This window comes from Enoplosus armatus, chromosome 16, assembly GCF_043641665.1.
Source record: "Enoplosus armatus isolate fEnoArm2 chromosome 16, fEnoArm2.hap1, whole genome shotgun sequence".
NCBI lineage: Eukaryota > Metazoa > Chordata > Actinopteri > Centrarchiformes > Enoplosidae > Enoplosus > Enoplosus armatus.
The window spans coordinates 3,686,373-3,697,169 of record NC_092195.1 but is presented as its reverse complement, the minus strand read 5'-3'; the positions used below and the strand labels follow the sequence as shown (position 1 = coordinate 3,697,169).

General features: G+C 49.4%; 1 protein-coding gene across 1 annotated transcript in view; it reads right to left on the bottom strand.

Moving 5' to 3' along the window:
• Window positions 1–1,840: 1,840 nt before the first annotated feature.
• The window catches only part of arid1ab (AT-rich interactive domain 1Ab), a 46,606-nt gene continuing 37,649 nt past the window's right edge, over window positions 1,841–10,797 (bottom strand). The window contains exons 8-20 of the mRNA XM_070921217.1: window positions 10,382–10,682; window positions 9,597–9,742; window positions 9,386–9,483; window positions 9,080–9,289; window positions 8,771–8,975; window positions 6,744–6,876; window positions 6,161–6,336; window positions 5,941–6,070; window positions 5,684–5,803; window positions 5,392–5,488; window positions 4,370–5,189; window positions 3,967–4,097; window positions 1,841–3,852 (exon numbers count right to left, since the gene is read on the bottom strand). Coding sequence (XP_070777318.1) covers window positions 1,927–3,852; window positions 3,967–4,097; window positions 4,370–5,189; window positions 5,392–5,488; window positions 5,684–5,803; window positions 5,941–6,070; window positions 6,161–6,336; window positions 6,744–6,876; window positions 8,771–8,975; window positions 9,080–9,289; window positions 9,386–9,483; window positions 9,597–9,742; window positions 10,382–10,682 — 4,493 coding nt within the window. The 3' untranslated portion in view covers window positions 1,841–1,926. The remainder of the gene's footprint in view (window positions 3,853–3,966; window positions 4,098–4,369; window positions 5,190–5,391; window positions 5,489–5,683; window positions 5,804–5,940; window positions 6,071–6,160; window positions 6,337–6,743; window positions 6,877–8,770; window positions 8,976–9,079; window positions 9,290–9,385; window positions 9,484–9,596; window positions 9,743–10,381; window positions 10,683–10,797) is intronic.

The following is a 10,797-nucleotide window of genomic DNA, read 5'->3' as shown; positions in this document are numbered from 1 at the left end:
GGGGGTTGTTTCATGTAATTTTTTTGATTTGATTCTTGAAAGTGAACGCAGTTTCTGTCAAAATGTCACAAATGAAATTCAGAGACAATATACCTGAGGGGAAGAAGTTTCCACCCATAGTAAATGAGAACGGTTATCTGAATGTATTCAAGCAGACTGCTTGTTCACATTCCCCCACTAAATAAGTACATATATATGTAGCACATGTATATCAGCACATGTGATCCAGGGACCAGGACAGCCATGCAACATCGGGGTGAGATGTCAATCAATGCACGGATGGAAAACATGGCTGTGCATTTGATAAGCAGCACACTCCACAGAGCTGGCTGTGTGCCGTGTCTCTGCATCCGTGTATAAATATCAAAACCATCATCAGAACACACTGCGTGCCGCTTCAGACATACGGAAAAGTCAGGACTTTAAGTGCTGCCTCGAGCACGTACGAGGGGAACAATAAATAAATCCACAGCAAACGTCTTACGAAGATTTAATGTACATTTATTCTTAACACGTGGAACATATAGTATAAAGATTTCATACTGAATAAATGATATTCATTAAGCCAAAAAAAGGAAAAAAGAGGAATTTACATCAAGTTTTTAGCTACATCATCTGAAATACAAATATGCAGAATCCGCATCACTGGAAAAAAACAAAAATAAACAAAATAAACAAAATTAAAATGGTTTCTTCATCAAGGTCTAGTTTGTCATTTATGGAGGAGCTCAAATGGAACCGCAGACATGATTTTTGTTATATTTCTCTACACCCAGACCGGAGACAAACTGAAACTTGAAGTTGTGTTTGTTGGGGGTGGCGTTGGACAGCAGCTAAACACCCCCCTTCCCTCCCCCGGAGCGCGATACGAGCAGGGTGAGGCGCCTAAGTAACGGAGAGGGTGGGTGTCAAGTAATCACATGGCGTACTTGATGCGGGGAAACTTGTAATCGGTCAAAGATTAAAAATGGTGAAGAGCAACAGAAGTTGAGAAAGAGAGAGAAGTGTAATGTACAACATTATATATACACTGCAGCTTGGACTGCATCTAGAGTTGAGGACCAGTCCTAAAGAGGTGACTTTTTAATATAAGGGTCAAGTCATACAATCAAGGGACAAAGAGAAGAGGTCGGGGTGTTGTAGGTTCACCATACTTTGGGGGGAAAGCCGTTTTCTCTCTCGACATTAACTAAAACTGTTTTTAAAAACTACAGTTTGCTGCCAAGCCAGCGTATCTCAGTGTGAAACAGTATTATTACAGTATGTTTACAGTTTTTAAGGTGTACAGTACAGAAAAAAGTCCTACAATCTACTGCACAGGCCTCCCATGACAGATGTCTGTTCACAGCCAATAATGTGGTTCCTGTGGGGCTGAGTATATAGCATCCAAAGTTACAGCAATTATACCACACCACAGTCCGTGAGTCTATGTAGCCTCCAAACATGAACCATAATATTGTTTAGTCCGTGCCCTCTTCCCCCTGCCGACCCCCCCCCCCCACTCGAGGGAGAAAGCGAGCACATGTATCCCCCAAACTCACTGTAAACGAGACAGCAACTTTGGTTACAGTTTCTTCTTTTTTTCTGGAGATTTTTCTTTTCATTAAAAAACAAGTCCTTTTCCGCAGGGCAGCGCACTCTGTCCTATGCCTGGGTCCCAATCTGCTCTTCTTTGTCAGTATCTTTCCATTTCAGACGTTTAAAATCCACAGCTACTTCATGATATTCCTTCCTTTAGTGAGAAGCAGGGGTAGAAAGACAGTGGAATCCGAGGTGATTTTGCATAAATTAAAAAAAAAAAAAGGACAGTCAGTTTTGCTCTTTTCACTCACACGCAACAGACACACACACATACAAAAAAAAAAGGAAGGGAGGGGGGGGTGACTGGGAACAGAAAGAGGCAGAGCTGAAACCTCCCCACGGCTGTCATGACTGGCCAATCAGAAACAGTACGTCACAGATCACTTGGGACACCAGAGAGTTCATAAGTGGGGACACTGAGATGTCCAGTAGCCGCGACTCGTACAAAGTGAACTCCGAGTGGTTTTCCTCCACCTTAGCCAGGGCGTGCAGGGCTCGGGCTGCCCGCCGCATCATGTCCACACTGGTGGGCTCAAACTGAGGTGCGCCCTGCATTTGTAGCAGGGAGCTCTGGCTCTGCTGGTACTGTGTGGCAGCTAGGCTGTCCTCCAGGAAGCCCAGCAGGTTGCCCACGCTGGCCTTCTGCACAGCGATAGCCCGCGCCGCTAGACTGTCACCCTGGGCCAAGTTAGCCAACAGGACAACCGCCATTTCCCGGCAAACGGCCACCTTGCGTTCACCGACCAAGCGCACCAGCGAGCCGTACAGCTTCTCCAAGCGGCTGAACGGCGGTGTTGCCAGAATGAGGTCGACGTTGTTGTCCTGGATGCTGAGCTTGCTGAGGGTCTCGAGGACCAGTCTCTGGGGGGATAGTGAGCCGTGAGGCCCCAGCGTGGGGAAGGGGTCCAGGGCCTCTGCTGAGGGGCAGACAGCCCAGTGGAGCAGGCCATCCAGCAGTGGCAAGCATATACTCTCTGGGTAGATAGAAAGGTCCAGCTGGCCTGAGATGTTCGCCAGAGTGACCAGGCAGTTTTCCCTTAACACCTCGAGGCAGTCCCACCACCACTCATCTCTCTCACAGCTCACACCTTCATCTTCCTCTTCCTCCTTCTCATAGGTGACTGGTGCCTGTTTGCGTTCGGGGTGCCTGTGGTGGAGCAGCACCAGGCGGCCCAACAGCAGCAGGAGGCCTGGGTGTTTTGACATCTCCAGATCGTTCCCAGGAACGAAGGAGAGGCTGCGCACGATGTTGGAAATGCAGATGCAGCGCCGAGCTAGTGAGTCTTGCCAGTCCGACAGAGTGCTGAGCGGCGTTTCGTCTTTGCTGTGAGGCTCGTCCTCCAGGATCTTGACGTTGCGTCGGCTCTGGAGGTCCGGATTGATGCTGAACAAGTACTTGCCGTTCTCTTTCTGCTCTTCGGCACCTCCACGAACCACCTCCTCTGTGACCGACCCTGGGCGGGCAGATAGTACATCGTCGATGGTGGCAGTGACTGGTGCACCAATGGGAAGAGGAGGAGGGCCCTTCTCTGCTGGAGACTTCTGAGGTTCAGAAGACTGGGGCTGCTGCTGTTGCTGAGGCTTATCTTCCCCGTTGGACTTGGACTTCTCAGGGTTTTCCGTCACAGTCTCAGTCACCTGGACCTTCTTGCGACTCTCAGTGGATGTTGGTGTGCGTTTTCGCTGCTTGAGAAGGTCCATCCGGCTCTCAAAGTGGGTCTGGATGTGTTCGGTAGTGTCACCACCACCGATGCTCCAGTGTATCAGGCCGCTATCAAAGCACTGCCGCTGCCCAAGCTTGGACGAGTGGTTCAACAGGAAGGGATTCTTCTTCCGCACCAGCTTGATGGGGAGTTTATCAAACTTGCTAGCCTGCTTGGGCTTTTCCGAGTGGAGGTTGGGGTCCTGGGAGGACCCTGAGGTAGAGGTATTGGGTTCCTTGATAGAAGACTCCCTTTCCTTCTCCTCTTCCTCATCCTCTGAAGACTTGTGTTTGTGTGAGCTCTCCTCCTCCTGCTTCACCTGTACCAGTGAGGAGATGTCAGGATTAGCATTTGTTTCATCGACCTCCTCATCCTCTTCGTCCTCTTCATCCATGTCCATGTCTTCGCCCTCAGGCATGGGAATTTCATCATCAGAGTCCTCTGCGGCGCTCGGGTCTATGAGGGTGCGCTGGCCGGGGTCTCCCACTTCGTACTCCTTTAAGATGCCAAAGATCTCAATGAGGCAGCGTCTGAAGTACTCCACCACCAGCTCCAGGAATCCAGGCAGCTGAGAAACCAAAGAGCAAAGTCAACAATCTTAGAAATTCATACACTATTTGACGTGATAAGCCATTCTGTGATGTTTATTCAAATGTAACAGATGTGGGTTTGTGAAACTCACCTGGCATAAGTTAAAAGTAGTGATGCTATTGTCATCATAAAGTAAAATGTTAATGGTGTCCAGGGCCCAGGTGCTTTCGGCTAGTAAGCCTGACTTTAGCGACATCATCACTCTCCAAGCCTCAGGAGTGCCTGTAAAAAGTCAGAAACAGAATGAATAAGAGCCGACTTGATCATCAGGCAGGCAGGTAGTCACTGATCAGATATTTGGTGGTGATTAATACTGGAGCCATTCATCTAAAGAAATGGTCAAACACAGCCCTTTAGACCTTAGATCTGTCACAATGTTTTCTTCTAGTCCACATTATCATCAGCTAACATTTTACTTTAGTCATTGCTTATCCTTTATTCATATGCATATCTATTAAATATAGTGAGCCAGGCATTGAATAAAAGCTCTGTACCAATGTCTTTCATGGTGAGCCGCCTGCGGGGTTTAAGGTGGGGTTGGGAGGCCTCCACAGAGCCAGGAGGAAAGGCCACATCTCGCCTGATCATGGGTTGCTGCACAGGGGCCTGGCCAATGTGGGAGGCAGGTACTGGGGGTCCAGCTTTCTGCACCTTAATTCCCGGATGCATGTAGGGGGACTTGCTGGGTGACGTCCTGCTTTCCATGGGCCGGGGCATGGGTGCTGGGCTCGACACCTGAGGAATGTGATTCTGGGAAGTCTGGTAGGTGGATGGCAGGGGTCTGGTCATGGGAGGTCCAGAACCGCCGGGGCCAAACGGCGGCTGCCGCTGGTTGACATGGCTGGGCCACTGACTCTCGTGGTTCATGCGTTGGTCTGATGGCATCATCTCCTCTGAGCGGGTCATGCCATGGTAGCTGGGGCCCTGGCCTGGTACAGGAGGTCCCTGTCGGTTGGGATAGTTGGGATACCCCATCTCATTTCGGCCCTGCCACATTGGGCCCTGGGGACCATCTGGACCTGAAGGCATTGGGCTTGCCATCATCTGGGGAGGCATTGGAGATTGGGAGTTGGGGCCTGCAGATGACGGTCCTCGCTCCCGACCAAAGGGGAAGGGGAACTGGTTCTGTGGACCTGGCGGTCTGCGGTCCCCTCCAGGGTATGCATTATACTGGTTATACATATCCTGTTGGCCCTGGGGCCCAGAGGACTGGGGTCCTGGCTGCTGCTGACCAGTGTAGGGGACATTGTACATATCTCCCTCATGACGCTTGGCCGGAGGACCATACCCTCCCTCTACAGGACGCTTGTAGTTCTGTCAGAAGACAACATTGGGCATTATACTTAACAATAGTACAATAGTTTTAGGAAGAATTAATGCTTGCATCTGTAAGGTGCCAGCACAGATGGGAAAGTTTACCTTTAATACACAAAAAACATCTTTAATTAGGGAAATTGAAAAAAAAGGAATCGAGTTGCAATAAGAGCACTGCAAATGCTGAACAAAATGTTCTTACCGGTTGCTGCTGTGGATACATTCCTGGCTGCTGATTTGGGTATGGGCCACCAGGGGGAGCTCCTTGGCCAGGGAACTGATTGGTATAGGAGTCATGCCTGAAAACAATAACAAAAGTTCACACCATTACATTTCACATTTCTTCCTTACAGTAAATACACAGACAGTTGTAGCAGGAAACTCCAACGCTGATAATCCTGCAGTCTTTTAAAAAGATTACACTGGCAAAATGCCTTAAAACAACCATCTCTCTCCCGTAATAAAGACCAATCTCAGCACTGAATGGTACTAACCGTTGCTGTGGTGGAGGACGGCTGGGCGAGTACATCCCTGTGTCGGCTCCAGAAGGCATCATGTTGGGCTGAGGAGCTCCTGGTCCCATACTGCTGTCAGGACCCATGCCTGGCTCCTGTCTGTAAACCCAACAAACAGCACTCATCAGTTGATTTGACTTAACTGGAAATGCAAAAAGACACTGGAATACTACAGACCTGATCCCAATAATTATAAAACAATGCTGACCACTTGGAAAAAAATACACTATGTTTACCTTCGGTCATATCCATAAGGGTACTGTTGCCTCTGGCCCATCTGCATGTTGCCCATAGGGCCTGGTGGGCCTCTGTTATACTGTTCTCCCATCCCACTGTTGGGGCCTGGTTGCATGAACTGCTCTCCAGCTTAAAAAAACAGAAGAAACAGATTAGTTTCAGTTTCAGCTCGAACAGACCTCGTACAGCATCTGATTTGCTGGTTTGGCTGTCGCTCACCTTTCCTCATGCCACCAAAGGGGTCCTTGTTGGACTCGTAGGGACCCATTCGACCCATCATCTCTGGGCCACCCATCCCCGGCTGGTAGCCCTGTGAGTTGGGAGTCATGGCGTTCCTTCTGGAAAACGCTGGGTCTCCGCCATCAGCAAAGGGGTCCTGCAGATTAACGCTACTCCTACAGGAAGGCAGGAGGCTTGTTAGTGAAATAGAGCATTCTTTGGTATATTTATTATTTCCAATATATTCAGGACTCATACATGGTTTGTTTAAAAATTCTTAATTTCTTGTTTTGAAAGTTTTGCCCCTCCTAACTATTCAGCCAAAAAGATCAACAATTGTTTTTATACTGTCTTCACTACTATACACCTCTTTAGCATTCATTAACAAGCTGATTGGTTGTGTGTGTATCTCAACATGACCTACCATTAAAGAACTTAAAGCATATTCTTATTTGTTGTATTCCATTTCTATTTCCTGCTGCAATGATGCAATTTCTCCACCGGGATCAGTTTCATTTTATTGTGATGACTCCTGATATTGTTAATACCATAGAACCATGATATTGTGGTTTCGAACTCGTACCTGACGCCAGGCATTGGAGGCATTTGCGTGTGCGGGGTGGAGGCTGGGGTGGGGGGCTTCAAATCTCCCCCCTCTGCCATCGAACTACTGGTGGACTGAGGAGTCTGGGGACCTTGCAGGGATCCGGAACCAGCTGCAAAACAAGGATATACACACTGAGTACTGGGAAACGACAACAAAGTCCTCCGGTTTGTAAAATTTTAAGACTCTAGAGAATTCAAGGCACATCCCCTCCTCTCTTCACTCCAGGAATAAAAGCGAGAGCTGATAGTTGATAGTGAGGCGGGATCGTCTTGCGGATAGGCTGAGAACTGCTTGGGGCTTTCAGGAACACATGCTGGCTTTTGGCAATCCTAAATCCCATTAAGAAATTCCAGAGCGCTGCACACAGGAACACAGTTTGTGTCAAGCTGACTGGCTTTTAAGTGCACAGCCAGCGAAAAATGTCAAATCTTCCAGCTCATCACAGCATGCCAACCCCCACTTCCCATCACCCTCCTCCTAAACCACCACCGGGCTCTTGGAGTCAACCAGGAAACAATGATCTAAACCCTGACTCTGACAGATTACTGCCTGACCTGTAGAGACAGGAGAGAGCAAGTTGCATATGTGTGCATGAGTGATTGTTTGTGTTGTGTGTGAGTGTGTGTGTGTGTGTGTGTGTGTGTGTGTGTGTGTGTGTGTGACATAGTAGGGCTCATCCTTAACTTCAGCTCAGGACTTCTCACTTTTAGCACGCCAGTCTGATGACTCACAGGTTCCCATTCATTAAAATGGCACACACACAGAACACCGGGGTCACTGGCAGGTCACATTTATTCACATTTTCTCACATCATCCTCTCGCCTCTCTGGCTCTCACACATACACACACACACACATTAACTGGCTCCCCCTCCCCCCTCCTCCCTCCTCCCTCTGGGCAGGGATTTCCCTCTACTAAAGATGAAGGGAGGAAAGGGGAGGGGGGGGAGGATCTCATGAGGATGGGGAAAAAAATAGCATGGTAGAAACAGAGAGAGAATCGTGTGACTTTTATACACACACACACACACACACACACACACATACATTCAAGCGTCTTCCCCCCATTCATCATTCCTGGCTCAGTACTAATCTCCAGGGAGTGTTGCCTTGCGCCTCTGTAGCCCTGGGCCAGGCACCAGGCAGCGAGGACACGCCACTGACGGGGCATCACTATCACCAAATCACCTCCTGCCCCATGCCGCCAAACCCCCCCGCCCCCCCTTCATACTAACTAGAGGGCTGATGCCAGCTGACAAGCACCCTGATGTCTCCTGTAACAGCACCCCGGCGCTGACTCAGTGCCCCGTGTCTGACAGCCTGGGTCTCCGCCAGATTGAAGCAACACGTGGTCGCTCCTGGTGTGGTTGCTCCTGGCAGCTAAAACCAGAGTCCCTCCAAAACAAACAGCTTCCAGGCGACACATCGTCCCAAGACCCACCCCCCCACTGCCCCCCTTAACCTCTGACTGACTGCCAGTTTACACACTGACTTTTACCCAACATTCAGAGTTCATTGAAAGATTTGGCATGCTGGCGGCATCACTGTTCGCACAAAAACCAATGAGGGGGGGGGAGCGTCTGAAAGGACAAGTCTTTCGTCATGTCCTGTGCAAATGCCAAGGAGTATTCTCCCAGGATTTGTGTTCGTGGAACTGTCCAGAGGATGCGGTGCACTTCTGTGACTTACAGCTACACCGCCATCATTTACAGCTCCTTCAATATATGCCAAAATAGCAGTGATTTATGGAGGATGGCAGCTCCGTACAGGAGAAATGATGGTCTGAGATCGGCTTTTAACATGGCAATTAATAGGATACAATAAAATACACTAGTTTATAGGGCAGATGATGTGAGGCAAATAGAGCAAGGAGAATGTGATGAATTGCATGGAAACCACGCTGAACACAAGGGAAAAATGAAATCGGCTTCCATTCATTAGATTCAAGTGTGATTTAACTCAGACGGGGAAACAAGCGGTGATGAGGCATGGGAGGAGGCTCACCTGGGCTGGGAGGCTGGATCTTCGGCTGGTTCTTTTTGGTGTCCGTGTTGAAGAAGTCCGGGGGCGGGTCCTCGCCACGCTCAATCTTGCACTCGAATGCGTACAGACACTGGATGTACTGTTTCTTGAGCGAACTGGCCGCGCTGCTCGACGTGCCCACGTTCAGGTTGGTGGCCAGCTCCCTCCACTTCTTGTTCTTGTTCACCTGGTGGGCGACAGAGGAAGGAGGAGGCTCAGAAAGCTGCAACACAGTGCTGTCTGTTTTAATCTGTGGTATTCACATCAAATCCAGGCGGAATCCAGGCATACCTGGGTGAGGCCGCCGATCTCTTTGACGGACACGTAGAGTCTGAAGAGATCGAGAGGCTTGCGTCCCACTGCGGGCAGGTTGTTCATGCCCATGGCCTTCTCCTCGGCGAAGGCCAGGTATCGATCCACCCACATCTTCCTCTCCGGCTCCGGGCCAAGCTCGTACAGACGAGTGATCTTCTCGTTGGTGATTGTGGAAGAGCTCGACTTCTACAAGACAGATGATGGGAGGAAATCATGAGATGGAGGGAAAAAAAAGCTCTAATGTGCAACAAGAATTTCATTGTGTGGATTTCGAACTTGTACCTTTTTGGATTCAGGCTTAGGAGTCCCTTCCACTTTGTTGTTCACCTTCTGGGCAGGGTTAATTTTGTCCATGCCAAACTCCGAAGTGGGAGCCATTCCTGAGTAATAAGAGGAGGGTAAATATAAAAGATTACTAGTTTATAACAAAACCTCCAGGCCCACAGTAGCACTACAACCACTTGATCGGGGCTTCAGTGGAGCTTTTACTCACCAGGGGTGTTGTTGGCCATATTTGCTCCCATTGGATATGGCCCGGGCCCTCCCTGGTTCATCATACCGTGCATGCTATTCATGCCAGGGCCGTATGGAGGACCTGCTCCCATCATGCCCTGGGACATGTTAGGGTAGCCAGGTGGCCTAGAGAAGAGAAAGCTTGTTTAGAAGGAAGACTTGGGAAAACTGAGACACAACTAGCTGATAAAAGTGCATCATTATCACAGAGAAACACCTCAAAATAAATATCCAAGAGTCTGTCATCTTTTCCATGCCTTTCCGTTTGATTCTGTGACAAATCTATGCTTGTTCCTCGTCTTGTGTTTACTGGGTTCAGCTTATTCTGTAGGAAACATCAATTTACGTCATATGATTCTAGCAATTTCCAAGCCCACGAGTGCCTCTCTGTAGGCTGAGCTGGCATCCTTGCTGGGAAAGATGTGATTCACTGATGTCAGAGACCATCTCCTGCTCTCTCATTCTCTCCACTTTTTCCTTTTCTCTCATAGATAAGTGTCTGGTCTACTGCCATCTACTCTGCAGCACACTCAGGCACCAAAACACACAACAGACCGGCTTGCACGTGGGAAGGACCAATCATTTTTTCATGGTCACACAACCAGCACATATAAGCAAGGACACACACACATTCAGCCAAAAGAAAATAAAAAGCTCTTCAGGCTCGAGAGTCTTAATACAATGAGTCATACTGACCCTCGACAGTCAACTGCTCCCTTATGTCTCATTGAGACACTGATGTAGCCAGCAGCTGTAAGCACCCACCTGTTGTGTATGGAGTTTGTGGGTCCGTGGTGCATGGTGGGGCCGCCATCCTTCCTGTTCATGACTGGAGGGGGACACATCCCAGACGCCACCTGAGGAGGCATGCCACCCATGTTTGAGGCCATCCCTGGACCGTAGGGCCGAGCACCCATCTGACCCGGGCCTATTCTGCCAGGTGGGATAGTTCCGTATGGAGCCCCGCTGCCCTGACCGGGCATGGGGTTCATGGACCCGCCCATGCCGGGACCGCTGGGGTAGTTGGCATTGGGCATCCCTGTGTAGCCAGGCTGCCTGGGGTAACCTGGAAGGGTCACAGATGGACAGAAATGTTGAGAAGCGTTTCGTGCCATTCTGCTGTGTTTATAAACTGTGTTTCAGTCTGAAACAGAGAAATCTGTGGACGGACGTCTACTCAT